The following is a 22,982-nucleotide window of genomic DNA, read 5'->3' as shown; positions in this document are numbered from 1 at the left end:
AACGGAGAAAAAAAGAAGTGTTTTAAGTGCAAAAAAATCAATCAAGTTTATTTGTATAGAACATTTTAGCTACATGATAGTTCATAGTGGTTCACATCATTAAAGCATTACCGCCTTTGCATAGCCAACAGCTGTGAAAACCAATAAGATGATACATTTTGTCAAGCGTCATCGTTAAAATCATCAATACTCATGAAATGTGTTGGTCACTGTTACATTTAATAACCAGAAAAACAAATGAGAATTGAAACATCACATTAGCTTTTAAAAATTAAAAAGCTAACTTAAATCGAAGTGTTAATTCTACATTTTATACTCAAGTTTGAAGTAAAAAGATTTTTTTATATATATGTATATGCATGATCTATTTTTTCACATCACTTTTCTTGATTAGCAAGTACCTGTCATGTCTGCTGAATTGTTTCCTTGTACGTGTAAAACCAGCCAGATTCTGCGTTCTGATATCTTCTTGCACTGTTAGATTTTTTTCCTCCACTAACTTAACCTAACATAATTGAATTATCCTGGTTCTCTCGCTAACAGAGTGCACACATTTCCATGATCGATGCTCTCATGATGGCCTACACAGTTGAGATGATCAGCATCGAGAAAGTGGTGGCTTCTGTCAAGCGCTTTTCTACCTTCAGTGCCTCTAAGGAGCTGCCCTTTGACCTTGAGGATGCCATGGTCTTCTGGATCAACAAGGTTCTGACAAACTTTTGAGAGATTAGAAACACAACAGGACCTATTTTACTAGCTGGCAGCTCTCTGAAACATTCTGCTTCTGTTGCATAAATAAACTTCTACAGTTTATTTTTTCAGTATTTAGTTTGTTTTTCCTACTGACCTAAAGTTTAAAAAAGATGCACCAATCGGATTAAAATCTGCAAACTTTCAGCTGTAATTCAAAGTTTGAACAATCTGGTTGACTTTAGGATCATCTAAGTTTTTGTTTTGTTTTACAATTTCTGTTTGGGATCAATAAAGTATTTTTGAATTGCTTTGTAGCAATCATAAAGCTGTTTGAATATAAATGCAGATTTAAAGTCACTTAATGCCACATGGGAAATTAAAATTTGAAGATATGTTTTCTTTCTGGGTATAAACATCAACATGTTTTGATTTCTGTTGCAGGTGAACGTGAAAATGAGGGAGATGATGGAAAGGGAACACAAAGTGAAGCATCACCCTCTGGAGTCGCCCAGCCACCAAAAGGTAACGCCATTCAGTGTGACTGTACTGAAAGTTATTAACTTTAAGATGAAATTCTTCTCATTTCCGGATCAAGCTGGGAAAAATTGAGGGTTGATTCAAGAAAGCAGCAACTTCCTTTGTTGGCTTTGGGAATGTCTCTTTGTAATGCCGTTTCTGCAGCTCCTTTTTCTCTACTCTGGAAGCAGATCTGATCCTTTTGCTTGTAACCTCTGACTTTTTATTCTCTCTGCTCCTGTTCCTCATATCTCCCTCCTCCTCCTCCTCTTGTCCCTGCAAACTGGATAGTCTCCCTCCAAATGGTATTGGAAACTAGTCCCTGTAAGTTGGATGCCAGCCCCCGCCCATACACCCATTCTTGCCCCTTTAATCCCCCCTTTTTGCACGCATAGTTTTGTGTTGATGTGCGCGCACACTCCACCATGGCTCATTCAAGCTCATTCAGTGGTGCCGTTTGTCACCTGCGCCTCACCAATGGGGGAGAAAGGAGACTTCTTTTCCATTGTGGCTAACATGCCAGACAGGTGTATGGCATTCCAGCCTTTTAAGCGCTCTAAAGTTGCTTCCTTTGCTATGCATTGTCAGGCCATGTGGATTCTCTGTGCGTAAGTGTATGTGGTTATTTGCTTGTACAGTGAGAGTAAAGAGCCATGCTCACACGTCTCCTTTGCTTTGCAGACCCATCCTTGGCTACCACCTCTCACTGATCTGCTTTGTCATCCTCCCACCAGTCTCTATCTCTTTCTCTCTCGTTCTCTCCTGCTTTCTCACACTAAGTAAAATGTGCCCACAGCTTTCTCTGACAGTGGCTCTGCTTTGTGTATGTCAGCCTGATGCCATGCCCGAGCTGGCCCACAGCATGCTGGAGCCGCCGGATCTCTACCAAGTGGTACAGTGCGCTGTTCTAATCGGGGGAAGAATTATCTGTAGTGCTGTAAAAAATGTCTTCTCCCCCAGGTTTATTCTGCTTTGTACGTTTTCTTTGTCTAAGCTTCTCTGACATTAAAACCGATTTTAAGACTAGATAGAAATATTGATTATTCTGTGAATCATTTGAACGATTAATCAGATAAATAAATTTAGCATATTCTGTGGAAAAGATGAAAATGAACAAATAGTTCATTTCCATTTTAAAATGGGAAAATATATATATATTTTTTTGCCTAAAATGCAATAACATAACATTCCTCTTGGATCGTTTATAGATTCATTGATTAACTTTTGCATGACCTATTAATAATTAGACAGCAAAAGATGCGTAATGGAAGATTTAGTTTTTGGCAGAATTTGAACTGAGAGAAGCTAAAACTATGTGCCACTTAAAGAGTTCTTGGTAGAACATATTTACAAAGTTTTTTATTTTATTTTTTTTTAATCTTAAATGCAAAATTAAATTTTTTGTACAAATTTGTCTTAATTACTGCTGTGAATGCATCGTTCTTTCAGCAATTGGCCTTTTTTGAGTCTATTTTCCATTTAGTAATCTACCGATTATTAAATTAGTTGGTGTTTATTTCAATAATCCATTAATTACAATTAATCCAGTTAAATGTTTTAACCCTGAGCAGAAGAAATACAAAATGTAGTTTTAAAATGCGGGGGAAAGGGAAGAATCTATCCAAATCAGCTTTGATTGTTTGTAGTTTTTCAGAAATGAGGATAATTTTACACCAGATGTAACGGGATTCACACCTTCCAAAGAGTTTCACTTTTTTCCCATAGTCTTGTGGGAACCATCCGCAACGGGTTTTCTCAAATGTGAAACAGACCTTTGGGTTCTTTTTGGTCTTCTAGTGGATTCAGTTTTTGCCTAATTATGTCACAAACACTGACTTTAATTTAAGCAAACAAGGCCTTCAGTGCTTTAGATGTTCTGGGTTATTTTGTCACTTCCTGGATGAGTTCATGATCAGGCCTTGAATAGTTTTGGTAGAGGAACTCCTCCTCAGATCATTCACCACTTCCACTTTAATTCTATTTTTGTGCTACAGTTTCATATGTGTGTTTTTAGTTGGCTTGGATTACCTTCCCCTCCATTAATAAGTTAAATAATCATTAAACTGCATTTTGTATTTTCTTGGTTTGGCTTTCTCAAGTCTTTCAAAATCTGCTCAGGGTGAAACATGTTGCAAAGCGTTTTTTTACAGCACTGCATTTAGAGCCTTTAGTTTGGTAGTTGGCCTCTCTTATGACCTTAAATGCTTCCTGTAGTTTCATGAAATGGCCTCAAAAAGACCCAGACGTAGAGATTGATTAATGCTTTAGTCGTGTGTGTGTTTAGGTAGATTTTTCTTGTTTGGTTATGTTGTACTGAATGTGAGATGTGTTTACAATAAACCTTTTTTTCTTTAGTATTTGTGGTATTTGTGTTCTCATAGCATTGTCTTTAAGTGTGTATATTATTTGCATTTAATGGTTTGATATAGTGGTCCACTTATTTCAGTTTTCTTTAAAAATCATTATTCAGATTTAAGCTAATACTGATTTTAACTTTTATTATCATTTAAGAAGTTGCTAAATAAAATGACGGTCATTAAATGGTGACTTGTTAACATGAATTACTATGAATAAATGTGTCATAGCTTTGACTTATCAGGGCTGTGGAACAACTCTGAAATCAGGAATGTGTTCATTATTCATTTTATTTACAAGCTGCAGTGTTTAGTGTGTAAATATGTTGTTGTCGTGGTAACAATTTCTGCAGTGCTTTTGTCAAACGACAGTATTTGTTTACAACAATATTAAGTGTCAAAAGATATTCAGCCTGATTGATTAAACCTGACACACACACTGTGTTTCCTGACATGATGACGTTCTTTGTAATGGCAGATGAGGATGAGGTGTAATTCAGAGTGCCACCACAATATATCACCATTGATTAATTTCGCTGAGGTATTTACATTTTTATTTTCAGTGGATTCTGCAGAGATTTTATGGGTGCTGCTTGAATTTAAATAAAGTATTTTCAAGGTTTGGAAAGTGCTTGATTTCTACGTAAAGTCCTTCAAAGCCCTTGATATTCTTTGTGCACAGTTTTGTAAAAAAGGACAAACTAACTTTTGATTAAAATCCTTAATTTGTAAAGCGTGATTAATGGTTGAAACCAGATATTTAAAGATGATATCAGTCTGTCAGAAGTTGAATCTGACCAAACTTTTTTTTTGTCTTATGTCAGTTGGAATTACAAATATTATTTCTATTTGCTAATGCTAGAAAGTCCTTGAAAATGCTATAATTTCACTGTGGAAAAAGTGTACAAACCCCGAATCTATAAATTTCATGATCTAAGCTTGGTTTTTCAATTTTTTTTAATCTCACAAATTAAAAACTGAACCGACTCGCAACAATTTGATCGACTTTCAGTGCTGAATGCGCTTGCTTCCTCTAAGTGGGCCACTGATTAGCCCAGTTTCCATCCCAGTCAGCTGATCCGTGCAGCGTAGTTTAACTGGGTTTCATCTCTGGCCATCTGCTTCTAAACACCAGAGAGAGGTTGACTTCTCTGCTCTGCTGTTCATGCTACAACTCTAACACCGTCACCTCCATCTCCTCACAGTAAACCGTCTTCAGGGTTCTCCCCACTGGAACTGATTTATTGTACAATTTGATGTTTTCAGTCAGCAGCAGGCCTGTCACGATAGCACATTTTGCTGGACGACAAATTGTCCCAGAAGTTATTAGGATAAACAATAATATTGTTGTTTCTATATCATTTTCAAGTGATGTAATGCAAGAACACATTCTCAAAGATCAATAGACTTTCAGTTCAAATTGGTATTTATCGCTGGAACTGGAAGACATTTTAAATATCCAAAATAAGTAAACAGAACAAACAAAATCTGTGTAAACAAAATTGACCTTCAGACTAATTGAGACCAAAGTACCAGACTGAAGACTTTTGTCATCCAGCTTTTGGTAGAAAGAGAAAAAAGAAAAACGATAATTCATGCAAATGGAAATAATTGAGCTTGTTTTAATTTATCATGCAATTAATTGATCTACTGCTTATTGCGACAGGCCTAGTCAGCAGTGTTAATGTTTTCAAAATACACCATTAAACTGATCAGCTGACAGGTAATGAAGTAAATCCCTCACTCGTTCAAAGTCCTGGGGGGAACCTTGACCTGCTGCCTTCATTAGTTTGAGCATTAACTGAAGGAGAACCTTCAAGGTTAATGTGCTTTGAAGAACGCATTTCAGTATTAATTGGAAAATTGATTTATAGCTGGGGAACCGTGTTGTTGCTTTAGGGATGTTTCATGATGACATTCTTATCCTCATGAAACCCCGTTGGTCTCCCCCTGCTGGTTAGGTCCGGTATCGTCGAGAGCACGCATCAGGTCGCCAGCTGCCCTTCTTCCCGCTGCTGGAAGACCTCATGAGGGATGTTTGTGACGGCGCTGCGCTGCTCACCGTGGTCCACTACTACTGCCCTGATATCATGAAGCTGGAGGGTGAGATGTAGTTCATTCACACACTTTTACACTCTCAAAATCTCTAGCAACATCTTACTAATTATCAGTTGCCTTCAAATAAATGACAATAAACTTCCTCTGAATAAAATGTCATTTTTAAAGTTTTTTTTAAATTTAGTTTTTATCTTCATTGTGGTGGTGCTGGAAAAATGTGAAAACTTGCCTTGAAAATGCTTGAAAAGTGAATTATTTTTACAGTGGGAATGTACAAATTCTGTGAATGTAGCATGAATGTGTGTAAGACTATTTTTGTTTTTCGCACACGGCTCACAGTTCCTCTCCTATCGGCGTGACATTTGTAGTCGTCCGGTCACTGAGCTGCATCCCGATCTGACCCGTTCTCTGCCGCCTGTCTGATCAGATATTTGCCTGAAGGAAGTCCCTTCCATCGCTGATAGTCTGTACAACATCCAGCTGCTGAGAGAATTTGCCAGTGAATATCTGAATAAAAGCTGCTATTTGACAATGGAGGACATGCTCTACTCACCGCTTGTTCTCAAGGTAACCACATCTGACAGATTTCAGTTTCTTTCATGGAAATCAAAGTACTCAACTTGTACTGCTCCTTTTAAATGTCACCACTTCTCTCCATTCAAGCATTTCTGATGTGCTTCTAACTCTGTCTGCAGCACAACGTTATGGTGTTTATTGCTGAGCTGTTCTGGTGGTTTGAGACGGTCAAGCCAGAGTTCGTCCAACCCAGAGACCTTCAAGAGTTTAAAGATGGTAAGCATCACAACAAACAAAACCCAAAGCGCATTGTTAGTTGGTTCTTTACTTTTTTCCAAAGTTATTAAGAGCCACTCTGGAAGATCCAACGAGCCACTTGTGGTCCTGCAGGTTGCAGATCGCTTTAATTTCTCCCTTTTTTTCCCCCCATTTAGCTCGAGCCATAGCTCATCCCAAGAGTGCCCGCCCATCAGTGCCCATCTCCAACGCCACCAAGCGCAGCTTTTTGACTAGTCCTGGCGTGGCAGATAACCAGAGCAACCCAGAAGTCTGCAACAGGTACTTCCTGCACCCCGAAGGCTCTGACCCTCTGTAAGTCTCTTCTCGTCTTTTTTACATTCCCTTCACCTCCTTTTTTAGCAGCTGCAGTAAATTCAAACATGGGTCCATATATAGTAGTGTCTGGTGTTCCTTCTCACGTGATCCTGTCATGGTTGTCTAAACCCATTCCAACTGTGTGTTTTCTGTGTTGTCTTGAAATATAATGTGAGGCATTTAGGGCTGCAACTAACGATTATTCTGACTATTATTTAGATTTATTTAAAAAAAAAAAGCACATTATGCACATTTTTCATTTTATTATATTAATCTGTATATAAAACAAATGTAGTTCATTCTTTGAACGAGAAAATAAAAATTTTATTGAATAAAATGCGATAAAATTGCATTCCTTTAGTGTATGCTTGATCATTTTTAGCAAAGGATGCATCTGCAGTTAAAACATTTCTAACATGAAAAGCTTGGCCCTTTCTGCTTGATTTAACATCAGTACAGTGCAGAGCTAATTTTTGTTACAGAATTTGTACCAAGTGAAGTAAACTAAGTAATTTGAGAGGTTCTGGCAAAATGTATATATTATTTGTACAGTTTTGGTTTAATTACGACTTTGAATATGATGCTTTTCGTCAAATAACCTTTTCTATGCATGTGTACTCCAGTTAATTAATCTATTCCTAAATTGCTAAAAATTTCAATCACTATTACAGTTTCAGCCCTAGATGCATAGATTATATTGAAAATGTACTGTTTTTTTGTCTATTTTTTACACTAAGGGTTTTTTAGAAACTTCTCATTGCGTTTGTTTTGCTTGCTCTTAGTAAGGGCGGTCCGGCCTTCAGTCCCTCTCATCCGCTGCTTCCTCTTAGACAGAGGCAACAGAAACAGCAAGGGGACGACGGCGGCAGTAAATACAAGTCTTCACATCTCTTGGAAATGAAGGTTCTGGTTCATTTTCTTGTCCTACTTCATTTTTATTTTTTCCCTCCGTAGGCTTGAGAAACCGTTCGAACTCCCTCAGTCAGATGGACGGACAACAACTCAGAGGCTCTGCTACAGCGTGGCCCGACAAAAGGCAAAGGTACATGTGAATAAAAACACACTTTTATTCAATCGATGTTGTATTTACAGTGGCTGTAAGTACTCCCAGCCTTTGAACTTGAACACATTTTGTCACGACAACCACAAACGTCTTTTTTTATTGGGATTTTATTTGATAGATCACCACAAAGTAGTGCATAGCTTTAAAGTGGAAAGAAACTTGTTGCTATGGTACCCCTAAATAAAATTTGCAACCATGATGTGCTGTGTATAACCAAACCAAACTCCTGAATTACTGGAGTCCAAAGTTCAACCCAGGGGTATGAAATGATTGAATGTCCAACACAATTTAAGAATGGTGCAAATTTGACCTCCTGCCAACTTCCTTTCTGTCCTAATCTGACCACAGCAGTGGAAAAATTATAAACTGTACATCATTCAAATTCAAAAATACTTTATTGATCCAAGGGGAAATTAAAACACAACAAATTTCCTTTTTTTAAAAATTTTTTTAGACCCCTGTCCACACTGAGCCCCTTCATGCTGCATTCAGCCACCGACAGCGACGCTGACATTGCCTCTGGCGACAGCGTGAGTCTGGCTCGCTCCATTAGCAAGGACAGCCTGGCGTCCAACGTCACCAACGTCACTCCTAAACATCAGACCGCCGTCCACCAGTCGTCCCTCGCTGCCATGCGAAGAGTCAACGGCCACAACCTACTGAGTCATGTCAACATGGAGGACGGGGAAGAAACTCCCGCTGACGCTACTGTCATCCCAAAACAATCCGACGGGCCTGCGGTGTCTGCCACAGCCATACCCAAACTTTCCTCTGACTCCACACCTGCCGCTGACGGCTTTTACCTTGAACCACTGATGCCTGCTGTTCTGAAAACGGCTAAAGAGAAGTCTGTCTGTCTGAACAAAGAGGAGGAGAGCGGGGAGGGGCCCCGCTCGGCAGGTAGGGGTTCCTTACGCCGTGGAGATGGGTCTTCAGCCGCCGTTCGCAGAAAAGCTCCCTCTGATCTCAACCAGACGTTTCCCGCTCCAGGCGAAGAGGAACGCTTGGTGGACGAGCGGCAGCAGGCGGATTTCAGACCGGTCATCACCAGCAGCGTGAACTATTCCTCCAGAGAGCCAGCCGAAGGTTTCTACCTTCACTCGGACTCTGACGAGCCAAAGTGCGTCCACGGTCCGGAGGCAGAGCTGGAGGACCTGGACGAGGAAGAGGAGGATCTGGACGAAGCTCTGACCACTAAAGACTCGAGGAAAGGTTACGATGAAGCAGACGAAGAGGAGTCGGCCAAGCTCCAGGAGGACATGAATGTCAAAGAGCACGAAGACAAAGACTTTAATGGCGGCAGCGGCCGCTCCAGCCCCTGCCTCAGCACACACTCCCAAGCTAGCAGCATGGCCAGCGGCAGCGTGCGCATGACCTCCTTTGCCGAGCGGAAAGCGCAGCAGCAGCGCTTCGGCAGCAACCACGACCTGCGGTCCAGCGCCTCCAGCTCCCAGAGGACGACCCCGGACGGGTCTGAGAGCAGCGGACCCCTGTCGTCGTCTTGGAGACTGAAAAGAGATCAGAGCCCCTCCTCCCCCTTGGGAGGGTGCAATCGTCCAGGTGACGGCGGCACCAACGTGCTGGCGTCTGAAATTGTTCAGCTCAGGATGCAGCTGGAGGAGAAGCGGCGTGCCATCGAGCACCAGAAGAAGAAGATGGAGGTGCTGGCGGCGAGGCAGAGACAGAAGCTGGGGAAAGCGGCGTTTCTGCACATCGTTAAGAAAGGAGGCGGACGGAGCGACACGCTGCCCAGCTCACTCAAAGCCGACATCTCTAAAGACGATCTCAACGGGGAGAAGGGACCCTTAAGCAAAGACGATATGTGCGTCGACACCCTACGGGGGGAGAAAGAGGCAGAGGGGACAGGTGCCTTAGAAGCGGACAAGAAAGGGAACGGCGGGAGCTTTTATCTCGAAGAGGAACTGGACCTGAACGAGTGCAGCCGCTCCATCGAGCTGCTGAACGAAGCCATCGGCAGCATCCAGCAGCAGATGATGCAACTGTCGCTGCAGCAGGAGATGCTGATGAAACAGAATGTGCAATCCCCACCCGGCGCGGCGCCGCCGCCTCCACACGCAGGAGACAAAAACGGTGACTTGAAGACGGGAGGCTTTCACTTCGTGGAGCACCTCTCTGGGTCGGGCAGCGCCCCCACCAGGAAGCCGCCCAAGCTGAGCTCAGGCCGGAACTCCAGGTCGAAGCCGTCTGAGCTGAAGCTAGCGAAGGAGCAGAGCCGACCGGCCTCCAGGGCTCTCACCCCGTCCCAGGGCGGGTCAGAAACCTTAGCAAGCCCACGGCAGTTATCTGGGGGCAGGTCCCCCAGATGCGATCGAAACCCCACCGCCGCGGAGATGATGGACCGACCGGGATCTGGGCATGTCAGAAGCGCCACCTTCCGCCTTCACGACGAGGCTAACATGCGCCTGCCAACCCGCGTGGACCTAGCATGCGTGCCTGCACCTGAACCGCTTGGTGAGTCTGGGTCCAGCACGCAGGTAGAGGGCGACGTCAGTTCCTCAGAGAAGGAGGGAGTCCTGTCAGAAGAGGCGCAGCGAAGCAAAGCCCACCTGATCGAGGTGGATCTGTCCGAGCTGAAGGGCCCAGAGGAAGAGGAGGGCGCCGAGGACGGTGCGACAGAGGAGGGCGACGGAGAGCAGAAGTCAGTGATGGGCTTCTTCTTCAAGGTAATCCATCTCTCATGTCATGTTTGTTTTGTTTCGTGTTGTTTTTTTTCTTATAACGATTTTATGAGTTGAAGTAAGGATGGACAAAATGGCTGAAACACCCATCGTGATATAAAGTTTCATATCAGTTGATATTAATAATAGTCTATTGATAGTTATTGATTAGTTTTTTTTTTTTTTTTTTATATCTGAAGTACTGCCAAACAGGTGATCTTGTTTATCATTTTTAAAAGTTATGATTCACGGTGGTGAAACCTTAAACTGCTGCTCTGCCAGTTTGTTGCTTGGTAACCAAAAAGTGAATGAGTTGCTAGGTAACCAAAGACTGAGTGAGTTGGTTGATGCCACCAACTTTGCTTTGCTAGCTGTCATTGAGAGTTTCTGCGGCTAACGCCTTTACTCTGCCTACATTGCCCAGAATTCTGTGCGGTTCTGGATTGGTGTTCAGTGAATATTATATTCTAAAACATAGATTATCTATTGATATGGATTTATTGCCCATTCCCAAGCTTAAGTGATATTTACTTGTCTACTCATCCACTTTATTATATTATTAATGCAGCTTATCATAAATATTTTGTACAAACATTTTCCAAAGTACAGATGTCTAACAGCACATCTACTTTAAGCATTCCTATTACCAGATTCGAATACACTTTCTCTATTTTTCTGAACTGTAATTCAGTTTTTTTCATCGTTTGGCTGGTAGCGCATTTTACTGTCATTGTTTTCTCCCTCTTCATGTCATATTTTTGGACTAATGCAATTTATACTCTGGAGCGACGTAAAGTTAGTACATTTAGAACTGTACTTCTCTCTTGCTTTGTTACAAGAACAACTGTCTCATTTTTGACCTAAGAGAATTTGGGGAAAGTATGAGCTGCGAAGGATGAATTTGGAGGAGCCTTGGTCACATCACTGTGACGTAATTGGTCTCCTAATGCAGCCTTTGAATATGGACACACACAACATTGATCTTAAAACACTTTGTAAAGGATTGGACTTTTCTGTTGAGGGTGGATTGGAAAATTAGAGTTGAGTATTTGAAAAGGAAAATGTGCGTTACCTCTCCAAATAGTCGTAAAGTATTGATTTTATCTCTCCAGTGAAATTTGGTCTAGTTGTTTTGTAATTAAATTATGTTTAACATCTTACCATATCCTAGGATGAGCAGAAAGCTGAGGACGAACTTGCGAAGAAGAGGGCAGCATTCCTGCTGAAACAACAGAAGAAAGCCGAGGAGGCTCGTATTCGCAAACAGCAGCTAGAAGCTGAATCCGAACTGAAACGTGACGAAGCCAGGTAGATCAATCAGTAATGGCAAAAGGATCTTACCGTCCCATAAAATGCTAAAATTTGTATTTGGTTTGAACAAGGCGAAAGGCGGAGGAGGACCGCTTGCGTAAAGAGGAGGAGAAGACGCGGCGGGAGCTGATAAAGCAGGAGTATCTGCGGCGGAAGCAGCAGGAGTTGTTCGAGGAGCAAGGCCTGGTGAAGCCCAAAACGCCCAAACCTAAGCAGAAACACAAACACAAAGCGGTTATCAGAGAGGAATCTGCCACTGATCATTTCTCCAAGTGCTCTTCCACACGTGAGACTCTTAAATCAGAACTTCCCTTCACATTAAAGCTGCACTGTGTAACTTTTATTAAATATATTTGGTGAAACTGTCACTATGTTAAGACTGTATGTTATGAGACAAATAATCTGTGAAAAAAAATTTAGCTCCTCTGCTCTGCCTTCTCCCAGTGATAACTAGAATCTACCAATCAGAGCCAGGAGACGTGTCTCAGTGCTGTAAATCATAATCTCCTGTAGCGCTGCTCATTCCCTTTTCATTACACACATTTAGCTATGCTGCAGCTAGCAAAGCCTGCAGCAAATGCTAAGGCTAGTTATCATGTACACCGAACATGGTGGATAATTGTTTTTTCTGTAAAGGAGAGTTATTTCTCCTCCATTAGCTCATTTAGCAGCAAGTACATGATGTTGATTCATAGCGCTGAGGCTCTCCTCTTGGTTCTGATTGGCTAATTTTGACAGGGCGCATTGCATTTTTTTTTATACGACAATAGTTGTTCAGGGAGAAGGTGAAGGAAACAGATCTTTTCACAGAATATCTGTCTTATAAAATTACATCATGCCAAAAAACATATTTTTTATATATTTTATCTTTTCCAGTTTTTTGCTTTCCTTTTGTTACATCTAAAGATATATTACCAAGATTTTCTTTCCAAACCCCAAATTGCGTTGCATTAAACATTGAATTTCTCTTCTTTGCAGCAGACAACCTGAGCAACGCCCAGTCAGGCTCCAATCTGTCTCTGGCCTCTGCGGCGACAAACGAGGCCGACAGCGTCAACTCCGGAGGGGCCGGCTCCCAGCGGTAAATTACACCCCGACTGCATTTGTAATTGTTACCTTGTTAATTGTGAATCTGTTGTGTAATGAATTACGACATCCTCTAATTTCTCTCGCTCTCTGTTTTTGTTGCTGTGTCCAGCTGTGACTCTGTGGAGTCGTTTCCTGGCAGTCGCAACAACAGCCGAGCCGCAGAGAGAGACTGGGACAACGGCTCCACTGCGTCCTCCATCACTTCCATGGCTGAATACACTGGTGAGAAAAAAGGCTATCTGTTGTTGTTTTAAAAATGCTGGTTTTTCATCTAAACACTTAAGTTGTTTTATTCAACATTAAATTCAAATAAAGAATTTATTTTTTTTTAAATAAAATTTTTTATTGCCTAAACTTCAATAACACAGCGTTACTTTCATGTACGCTTGATAATTTGTAGCAAAGGATGCATCTGCAGATAAACATCAACATTTAAAAAGCCGAGTCTTTTTTGCTTGACTTGTACTGTAGAACTGATATGTTGACTTTTTTTTTTTCAATAAACTGATTAATAATCATACGAGTATATAAAAAATTTTTTATATGAAAACAGGGGAAGCTAAAACTGTCACTTGAAGAATTTTTGGTTGAACATATTTTCAGATAGCTTTTTTTTATGAATGCAAAATGTGTGTGTGTGTGTGTGTGTGTGTGTGTGTGTGTGTGTGTGTGTGTGTGTGTGTGTGTGTGTATATATATAGGCCTGTCACGATGAACGATAAATCAATTAATCGCACAATAAATTAAACCTATTGAACTCATTTTAATTATCATCTTTATCGTCTCTTCCTGCCTTTTTTCTTTCTGTTGATGACACAATGAAAAAAGGCTCAGCTCCGGTGCTCTCCACTGACCCTTCCTTCCTATTTCCTTAGTGTAATGTCCTGTGTACACGACACAAGTTGTCGGTCGACTGTCGGCCCATTTCCAAAACCTGAGAGACACATTACCCGACAGAAATCCTAGGTATAACAGTTCGATTGGGTTCGTCGTGCCATGTGGTGTCCAGCCACATGGGCACAAAATAATGGCTACAACTCCAGTTAACTAATTTTAAAATCAGGCATTAATCAATGCTTTACTAGAATCTACCTGTGATGCATGTGGCTAGAGTCAGCAAAGTCCTGACTGAATGAAAATCATTATAACCTATTTATGTCACGTTAACGAAGGACAGCTGAAAACGTACCGGGTTTATCAACTGCTGTAGCAATTTGGCTCCAACTCTCCTTGTCATTTCTATATTTTTTGCACGAAATCTTGAATAAACATTAATGTTGTTTCCACATATCATTTCCAATGTCCGCTGGACTTCTTGTTGCGCAGTGTTAGCTGTTTGGGATTCCCCTCCGTAATTTCCCCTCAGAAAGCACGGAGGAGAATCCGTGCTTTCTGATTGGCTACCTGTCACATTCAGCTTTAAGCTCCCAGTCGGGGAAAACCCCTGATTTAGATCGGAGCGGCCACGACCCACGATCTACCGTAACACACCAGACACTACAGGATGATCGGTTACGAAATCACCAGCGACAATCTTGGAACGCCCAACGTTCTAAGATTATCGTAAGGGGAAAATAGGGGCAAAACATCGTGTAGTGTGAACTATTGCATTAGGTAGTCGGATGTACCCGTCTTCTCTGTAATCTGCACTCTTTTGGTTGAATGCAGTATTTATTTCCACTTTGGCTTTATGTTGTTTAGTTTTTATTCAAGTACGTTTTTTTGTTAATGAAGACTGAGAATCAATTTTATTTTTGGTTTTGGTTGTTTTGTTTATTTAGTTTATCAGTTCCAGTGTTATGAGTTCTTTTGAAAAAAGTGTATCTATGGCAGGAAATCGCATGTAGTGTCAACTGGTCTTGAAACAATATTATTGTTTATCGCAATAATGTTTTAGACAATTGCTCAGCAAAATTTATCGTGACAGGCCTATATATATATATATATATATATATATATATTTTGTACAGTTTTGACTTAATTACTGCTGAGTAGGGTTATTTTCTTGAGCAAATAGCTTTTTTGAGCCTGTATACTCCAGTTACCGATTAGCCGATTACTCAGTTAGTTGATGATTATTTAAATAATTGATTATTAATAATTAATCCGTTTAATAGTTTCAGCTCTAGTGAGAACACAGATAAATTGTTTTGTTGGTTTTTAGTCGACACTGGTGTAATAATAGGTTGCCATTTGTTTCTTTGACTGAAAATGAATGTAATTAAGTTTCTTTGCTTTTGTTGGTCATTTTAAGAATTCAAAGCTTGTCTCTTGCTGTGAATGTTATGTTTAATTTTCTGACACATTACCATTTGTCTTATGATGTTATAATTTGATCAACTTTTTTTGCTTCGTTAGGCCCTAAACTCTTCAAGGAGCCCAGTGCCAAGTCAAATAAGCCCATCATCCACAATGCAATCTCTCATTGCTGCCTGGCGGGGAAAGTCAACGAACCCCAGAAGAACCAGATCCTGGAGGTCAGTTTTCTACCTGAACTAGACCAACTTATGAGATTAGTGAATTTTCTTAGTTTAACTCATGTATACAAAGTTTCCTCATTAAAGCTCCGCTTTCTCTCCCCGTCAGTGTTTGCATTTTTCTAAATGTTTAAAGATGTGCCAACCTAACCTTAAACTTCTTAACTTCACTTGTCTGCCATGCTTCTCCTAGGAAGAGTGATTTGTTTTGGTTTTTCTTCCTTTCAGTGTTTTGAATTGTTGCGCTCAGAATTGAATTTCTTCTCTACGTTTTTCTCCAGGAGCTGGAGAAGTGTGAATCCAACCACCTGATGATCCTGTTTCGTGACGGCGGCTGCCAGTTCCGGGCACTCTACTGCTACTTCCCCGACACGGAAGAGATCCACAAGCTGACGGGCACCGGACCCAAGAGCATCAGCAAGAAGATGATCGACAAGCTGTACAAGTACAGCTCGGACCGCAAACAGTTCACCGTCATTCCTGCCAAGACTGTGTCGGTGAGCGTGGACGCGCTGACCATCCACAACCACCTGTGGCAGGCCAAGAGAAGCGCTGTGCCAAAGAAAACGGGGAAGTAGCGGACCGCTTTCAGATCTGCGCCGTCCTATCTCGCCGCCCAGCTTGGCCTGGAAACCTACTTGGGAGGATTCACGTCTAGGTGGAGGGACTGGTGAATCATCTCCTCCTCCCTGTGATATCGGTGTGATTGCTTCAGGTTTATTTTATTTTGAAGCAAGCATGTGGCATTGTTTCTCTAATATGTAGAGAACGTCCATTTTTACATGGAGTATTTATTAGTTCAGCACTGTCGTGGTGGAAAACTCAGCCGCAGCACTAAAACCCCTTCTTCTCCTTCGGATAGATGTAGGCATGAAGGTGGAGAGACGTTTGTTTTACCCATTTAGGATCATCGGACCACTCCGTCAATCTGTTCCCATGTTGACTATCGAATCAGGCTGGCATCGCCGACTGCTGCCTCACCACCGATCTCCAGAATCCTGCTGCTCTGAACTTTTTTTTCTTCTTTTCGTCAGGATGGAGGAATCTCCAGACATCCTTTTGCCTTCTCTCACGCATCGTGGTACTATCATCCATTTATTCAGCCGCTTTTTAAACTAGACGCTGATCGTGTAGCACCGGGTAGGTGTGTTGCAAAAAAGGGAAAAACTGATCATTTTATCTACATTATTTGTTGAAACATCCCCTTTTTTTTCCCTTCAGGAGTTTTAGAAAAACGGGGAAACTACAGGCCTTGGTACAACAGTTTTTGTTTTGTTTTTGCTTTTTTAAATCATTTTTATTGAAGCGATGTGGTTCAAGTTTACGCAGATGTTATGTGTTTTCATCATAACGGGAATTCTCTGATGTTTAGAGCTTAGTTGTGTTTTTTGTTTTGTTTTTTTCTCTCCACCGGGCACTCTTGAATTGTCCTGTACTAAGGTGCACTCAAAATACTTGTCGACGGCTTCTTTTCATGCAATGTAACCCTTCCGCCTCTTCCTCCCCTCTGAGTATTTACGTCCCGTCTTTATTCACACGAGCAGAGGACACTCTCGTCGTGAAGGGTGCTTCCCGCTTTGCTCGACTGACAGTATTTGATATCCTCACGCTGGGGGGAGGGATTGAGGGAGGGCTTGTGGCTCAGTTGTGTACCAACATTAAAGAACATTCCTCCAAGGTGTTGACAAGCACTGCCACATCGTCTCTCTTCTTCACTGTCTTTGCAAAACTTCAAAGTGCTTCTTCTTCTTCCTTTTCTTTTTTTTCTTTTCTTTTTGTTAAATAAACCGTTCGTTGGCCTCGAACAACCAGAAGTGTCGCACAAGCACTTTACTTTCTGTTCGGTTTCAGAGTTTGACAAACTAATACGTAACACTGCTGTTTTTTTTTGTAAAGAAAAATCAAACGCTAAAGATTTGATACTGACGGCCGCAGCTGAGGAGCGTCACTGAATCGTTGCTACTGCTGTCTCTCCAAAAGTTACTCGATACTTGATGAATCGTTTGCTGCATTTTAATGTCTGTGTGTGTGTGTGTGTGTGTGTGTGTGTGTGTGTGTGTGTGTGTGTGTGTGTGTGTGTGTGGAGGGGTGCTTAAGTGGTGGAAAGTCGTCTTTAAATGTATGAAAGTATATTTTTATGTTAACTAAAAGATTGTATTGGCATTTGATCACCATTTTTTTGTTACACTAGTGTACTTTTCATCCATGTTTAATTTGATCTTTGGTCCCATGTCATCTATTTATTTTAAAATTGAAGCACTGAAACAATAAATTTCCAAGTAAATAAAAGTCACTTTTTTCCATTTCTGTTTTGTTTGATTTGTCCATCACTCTTGCTGTTTTTCTTTCACTGGCACTGCACTGACTTCACCCTTTTTGCTTTACTTTGTCATGCCACTGCATCTTTTTCACAGGAATGTTTGTCAGAAAACTGATACTGCTGCGTTTTACATTGAGGTTTCTAAATTAACCACATCTCTGGGACCCCCCAGCGCAAACTGCTGCTCACTCTACCAACCAACTGGAACAGCGACTTTTAACGCCAGCTCTCGTAACCATGGCGAGACATGATCCTTCTTGGCAACCAGTCCTGGTTGTTCAGGTGATGACCATCAAACTGTGCGGACGGTTCTTTCCAGAGTCAAACGGAGATCAGCGTTCGATCCATCAACTCGAAATGAAAGGTGAGTTGTCAGATTTGTTGCTCCAGGAGCTTTTGCATTTAAAATGTGGAGTTTTCGTGTGATTGATGCTGTACGTTTCCACAGGCGTAGTCGCTCTGGCCGTGTTGTTGGGAAGTGTTCGTCTCGGCCGTCCCTGTGCAAAAGGGGAGTCAGTTTTGTTCTGCTTTGACGCTTTAACAAGTGAGAACTCCAGCTTTTAAACTTTGAAATGAATGAAGTTGACAGATTAAACAGCAACAGCTTCACTGAAAAATAAAATGTTTTGAGAGAAACTGGTATTACCTTTTATGAAACTTGTTCTTGCATTTAAACACTGACGTTTACGACTGGTAGGAATTTGATTCTGATCCAACAGTTTTCTGCATTTAAACTATACATCTTAAGTCAAATCCTCAGCTGTATTAGGAAGATAATTTCCCTAAGATGACTTATGTTTATTTTATTTAACTTAATGCAGCAGTGTTGGATTGAAATGTTCTCAATCCAACATTTAAAACTAGACTCACTTTCATATTCAAGTCTTTCTTTTGGCATTCCCTCCAAACAAAACCGGATCGTTTTATGATGCATTTTAAACCCTAGAAAGATGTACTCATTTTGCCATAATATAAACAAATATATAAGCTGGTATGTCAGATTTATAAAGCAAAGGAGACAAATGTGTTATTGTGCTCCACTTTTTCTCTCAGATTTCATCCCTAATTGTACAACCATGATTGTGGCTTTAACGAACGTTGGAGAAATCAACTCCACGGTTCTGCAAAGCGTGAACCTCTCCTCCATCACCAAGTTTGAAAGCCAAAACTCTGGTATAACAGGAATCGCTGAGAATGCCTTCAGCTCTTTTTTGCATCTGAAAATTCTCATTTTAGATGGTAACAGTTTGTCTAATGTTAATCAGAACTGGTTCAGAAACCCTGAAACTGTCACCGAGCTAGATTTCTCTTCCAATCTGATTAAATATTTGAATGAGTCGAATCTGACGGGACTCACAAACCTCAAGAAGCTCAATCTGAGAGGGAACAAGATCCACACCATCCATCCAGATGCCTTCAGATCCCAGAGGAAGTTGACTGATCTGGATTTGTCAGACAACCAGTTGACGAGGCTTTCCCCGCAGATCTTCACGTCTCTAAAGTCTCTAACATCCATCAGACTTTATGGGAATCCCTGGAGCTGCTCTTGTGATGCCCAGGACTTTGTTGACTCTCTGAAAGGTTTGTGACACTAAGAGCTCCAACTGTTTTCAGAACATTCAAAGGTTAAAACTCTTTCCTTGTCCTCAGAACTGAATACATCTCTGCTGGTGAATCGGATGAGTATGAAATGTAAGACTCCTCCACATCTGAAGGGTCGACCAGTCTTCAACGTGTCTGTGTGTTCGACTGCTACACCTCCATTGAGGAGTTCAGCGACTCCAACTAGTACATCTGCCATTTTGTTTAACATTTTTGGTTGTGATTCAAGACTAATCCTTATATCCTTTTTGTTTTTTAAATCGCTTTCTATGAATAAATATTGTTTGTACCTTTTTGATCTTCAGGTAGAACTCAAACTCTCTCACAGCAAACATCTGGAAAGACAGAAACATCTTCCCATACCAAATCCACCACCCCAACTCGAACAACTTCTGCTCTCACGGGTACATACGGATTATTTCTCCTTCTTTCTGTTTTAATCTCTTAAAAGTGATGTTTCTTCTGCTTCAACTCTCAGCAACACTTTCCTCTTCAGAGACTTCTGAGAGAACAAAACATCCTGATGCCACAACGTCATCTTCATCCCCTGGTACATCTGGGCTAATTATTTAACATTAGGCATATTTTTCCCTACTTGGTATGTGCAGGCTGATACTTTTAGGATCCTTTTATATCAGTGTAAAACTAAGGGCAAACAATTAGTCAATTTAAAGGTAAATGATGAATATGTGGGAAGTAAGATGTATAAAAGGAGGCTGGATTAAATAAGTTATCAAAAATGCAATTATAGTATTTGAATTGTGAATTTATTTGTATTAGATAAAAACTCAGCTAAAATAATTTAGAATAAAACACCAGGTAAAAAGCTGTCTCTTTTTTTAAATACCCAGATAATATACTTCTTGACTGGTATTTATAATTATTATATGATTAAAATATGTAGCTGCTGTGGTTTTGTTTAAATTTTTTAATGTCTACATGCATGCCTTAGTTTTATACAGAAATAAAAATAAGGACGACAAACACACCAGCAAAGTTTTCCTGCGTCCAGGATAAAGTTATAGGCTTTGTGACCAACAGCACCACCATGCGGTCCTAGTTAGAAATTACATCTTTCAGGTCATTCTTCCTTCGGAGGTTAGATATATTTTTTTCCAACACCAAATTCAGCCTTTTGGCATTGAGACGATCCGCTTTGGTTCTGCTAAGGCATCAAGGAAATCCCGGTAGATTTCCTTGCGGCCTTAAGCTCATCTTTATCGTTATTTCCGGTCTCTCTTGACTTGCTTTTGACAATATTTGAGTTCTCAGAGTTTTAGGTAAAGCCAGATTTCTGTATCGTTACTTATGACAGTGTTAGCCGGAGCGAAAGCTTTGTTTAATTAGGAAATTATGAAGTAGTCTAAAGTTTCATGGCAGGTGTCTTCAGTAACTTCGGACTTGAAAAAAGCGCAGCAGATCAACAGTCGTTTATTCAGACTTTATTTTGAGAATAAAACTATGAGACCCATCAGTCATTGTCAGGTCGCCGCTCCATTGCAGTTGAAATATATTATTGTGATTTAATAACAAATTCAGCTAAATACTTTCGTACTTTAATGCATTTCTCATCGGGTCTGATGCTTGGTGAAACAGAAATTACATGCTAGAGTTGGCCTGAAATCCCGTCTCTTACCAGCAGGCGGCGCCAGTGGAACATGTAACTGCTTTCATCTCGCTTCCTTGACAAAAATTTAATAAAGATTAATCTTACACAAAGAAAAGATTGTATACATTCCATTTTGTAGAGTTTTTATTTATTTATTTTTATCTTTTGTTGCTGTCAGGACATTATGTGATGACATTATCATCGGTCATCAGACCTGTAACTACACCTACACGAGTCGTAGGTGTGTGTGATTCTTCTGAATCAGTCTCTCACATTTAAAACCAAATGTATTAATTTGTATTTTCTTCATCGTCAGGTTCATCCACAACCTCAAGCACAAAGATCTGCACTCTAATCGCTGTTATTGGTATGAGTCCTCTTTTTATTTGAACATTTTCAGTTAATTTGGTTTGAAAAATCTCATCTTGATATGGGATTATGGCTTTATTCTTGTGCAGTGGTCCTATGCGTGCTGCTGCTTTTTGCGTGTTTCATGGCACTGATGCATAGGAGGAATCGCAGTAACAAAGCCGTGAGGCCTGGATGTCCAACAGAAGAAGAAGAGAAGCAGAAAGGAGACGGGGTGTCGAGTCGGGATCAGTCTGGATGTCTGGAAGAGGCTCGGAGAAAATCCTTCACTGGCATCAGAGCAAAGTCTGCAAATGCAGTCATCATCTCAGCTCCTTTCTGTGTATCTGAGAAAGACAAAGTCACTTCTGAAAACTCTGAAAAAGAGAACCTTGGAGCTGAAATAGGAGGAGACGTTCACCAAGAAACTTTCACAACCAGAGACTCGATGGAGGAATGTGTGATGCAAGAAGGTGATGATGGAAATCCCACCAAAAACCAGGAGTGTAATCATGTCAACGTGGACGTTATACCGTACTTGAGTATTGGCACCAAGCAGAACAAACCAAATCCTGATGAAGAGTCTGCAGAAGGTCCAGGTCAGAGTCATCAGAGAGGAAAATTCATCAGGATCTCCACCTGGCCTCCTACTGCAGCTCAGTGGCAGGCGAGATGCAAAGCCAAAGAGGAGGAAGAGGAAGCTGACGAGTTTACCGTTTGGACTCAGAGTGTAACTGCAAAGGTCTCAGAAGATGCGAAGATGATGATGGAGCAATCCAGCAGCAGCTCTAACCGGTGTGAAGACGAGGAAACAAACATAACTCTGAGTCTTTCAGACGGCTTCAAACCACTGGAGACTCCTGTCTGCGTGTCGGAGGGGGAAGAAATGAACCTGGATCCAGATTCTGCAACACAGACAGACATCTGGGTCAGCACCGGCGAAGAGCTGAAGCCCAAAGAACATCCGGCACAGAAGAAGAGAGAGGCAGATGTGAGGAAGGACCAGAAGCGGTCTGCGGCCGTCAAACAGAGGGCAGAAAACAGAGCCGCCGCTGGGGCGAAGGCGCCCTCTGGTGGCGCCTCTCCAGATGACGAAACTCTGCTGTCAGGGAATGAATACGCCTTCATGGACCTGCTTCATGAAGTGGTTCAGAACAACGGCCGCTGGACGAGAGAGAGGTGGAAACAGAATAATATTAACAAGCAGCGGCGATGAGATCAGATTGACGCAGGATTAAGATTATCCTGTCAGAGTGGATTATTAGTTTAGACAACAGGATACTTTCAAGAGTTTATTCAAATTAATAAAATATTCACTTCCTAATTATACATTTTTTTTCTTCCATTTGGATCTCAATTGCCTGCCTTTTTACTGTATATTTTTTTTCTGTGACAAGCAAATCTGATTACGTCACATTCCGCGGGCACTACGCTGTTGCCTAGCAACCCCAGCTGAGCCCAACCCATAGACATAAATACAACCCATCACCTAGCAACACAAGCAGCACGTTTAGTCAGCTGGTTTCACCGCTCCTGGAAAATACAAGCGTTTTGTTGTTGACTTACTGTTCTGAAAAATGCTTGATGCATTATTGTTGGTTGTGCAGGAGGCTCTACTTCTGCTTTTCAAAAATGTACAATTGTATAATTGCACGAGTTGAAATAAATGGAAGCGATGGTGACTGTTTTATCACCATCGGATTGAATGTTACTCATAAACTCGGAGTGAGGTCAAAAAAAACCATATTCCAGTC

General features: G+C 41.2%; 3 protein-coding genes across 6 annotated transcripts in view; all 3 read left to right on the top strand.

Annotated features, from left to right (window-relative positions):
- camsap1b (calmodulin regulated spectrin-associated protein 1b) overlaps positions 1 to 17,652 on the top strand; it is a 31,888-nt gene extending 14,236 nt beyond the window's left edge. For 2 of the 4 annotated variants that reach the window (XM_008417941.3, XM_081610834.1), the window contains exons 4-19: positions 544 to 705; positions 1,135 to 1,215; positions 1,501 to 1,533; positions 5,525 to 5,666; positions 6,049 to 6,188; positions 6,317 to 6,413; positions 6,572 to 6,728; positions 7,514 to 7,599; positions 7,686 to 7,773; positions 8,249 to 10,478; positions 11,644 to 11,780; positions 11,855 to 12,069; positions 12,762 to 12,864; positions 12,982 to 13,094; positions 15,231 to 15,349; positions 15,631 to 17,652. In XM_008417941.3, the coding sequence (XP_008416163.2) occupies positions 544 to 705; positions 1,135 to 1,215; positions 1,501 to 1,533; positions 5,525 to 5,666; positions 6,049 to 6,188; positions 6,317 to 6,413; positions 6,572 to 6,728; positions 7,514 to 7,599; positions 7,686 to 7,773; positions 8,249 to 10,478; positions 11,644 to 11,780; positions 11,855 to 12,069; positions 12,762 to 12,864; positions 12,982 to 13,094; positions 15,231 to 15,349; positions 15,631 to 15,927 (4,200 nt within the window). In that variant the 3' untranslated portion in view covers positions 15,928 to 17,652. The remainder of the gene's footprint in view (positions 1 to 543; positions 706 to 1,134; positions 1,216 to 1,500; positions 1,534 to 5,524; positions 5,667 to 6,048; positions 6,189 to 6,316; positions 6,414 to 6,571; positions 6,729 to 7,513; positions 7,600 to 7,685; positions 7,774 to 8,248; positions 10,479 to 11,643; positions 11,781 to 11,854; positions 12,070 to 12,761; positions 12,865 to 12,981; positions 13,095 to 15,230; positions 15,350 to 15,630) is intronic. The other 2 variants (XM_008417944.3, XM_008417943.3) reach the window with 2 other exon arrangements.
- An 88-nt stretch (positions 17,653 to 17,740) lies between these two features.
- On the top strand, positions 17,741 to 19,711 carry LOC103469897 (uncharacterized). Its single transcript, XM_081610839.1, has 4 exons — positions 17,741 to 18,033; positions 18,118 to 18,213; positions 18,723 to 19,250; positions 19,320 to 19,711. Exons 1-4 carry the CDS (start codon positions 17,907 to 17,909, stop codon positions 19,709 to 19,711), a joined length of 1,143 nt encoding a protein of 380 aa, XP_081466965.1. The 5' UTR covers positions 17,741 to 17,906.
- Positions 19,593 to 22,888, top strand: LOC145552842 (uncharacterized). Its single transcript, XM_081610840.1, has 4 exons — positions 19,593 to 19,675; positions 19,750 to 19,821; positions 21,197 to 21,247; positions 21,339 to 22,888. Exon 4 carries the CDS (start codon positions 21,374 to 21,376, stop codon positions 22,442 to 22,444), a length of 1,071 nt encoding a protein of 356 aa, XP_081466966.1. The 5' UTR covers positions 19,593 to 19,675; positions 19,750 to 19,821; positions 21,197 to 21,247; positions 21,339 to 21,373; the 3' UTR covers positions 22,445 to 22,888.
- Positions 22,889 to 22,982: the final 94 nt, after the last annotated feature.

Source organism: Poecilia reticulata, chromosome 9, assembly GCF_904066995.2.
Source record: "Poecilia reticulata chromosome 9, P_reticulata-male-v2, whole genome shotgun sequence".
Taxonomy (NCBI): domain Eukaryota; kingdom Metazoa; phylum Chordata; class Actinopteri; order Cyprinodontiformes; family Poeciliidae; genus Poecilia; species Poecilia reticulata.
This window is presented reverse-complemented; position numbering and strand designations above follow the sequence as displayed.

Coding starts and splice junctions, on each gene's coding strand:
- LOC103469897 (XM_081610839.1), top strand. CDS start 17,907: ATGGCGAGACATGATCCTTCTTGGCAACCAGTCCTGGTTGTTCAGGTG. Junction 18,034..18,117: donor CCATCAACTCGAAATGAAAG/GTGAGTTGTCAG, acceptor ACGTTTCCACAG/GCGTAGTCGCTCTGGCCGTG. Junction 19,251..19,319: donor CTTTGTTGACTCTCTGAAAG/GTTTGTGACACT, acceptor CCTTGTCCTCAG/AACTGAATACATCTCTGCTG.
- LOC145552842 (XM_081610840.1), top strand. CDS start 21,374: ATGGCACTGATGCATAGGAGGAATCGCAGTAACAAAGCCGTGAGGCCT.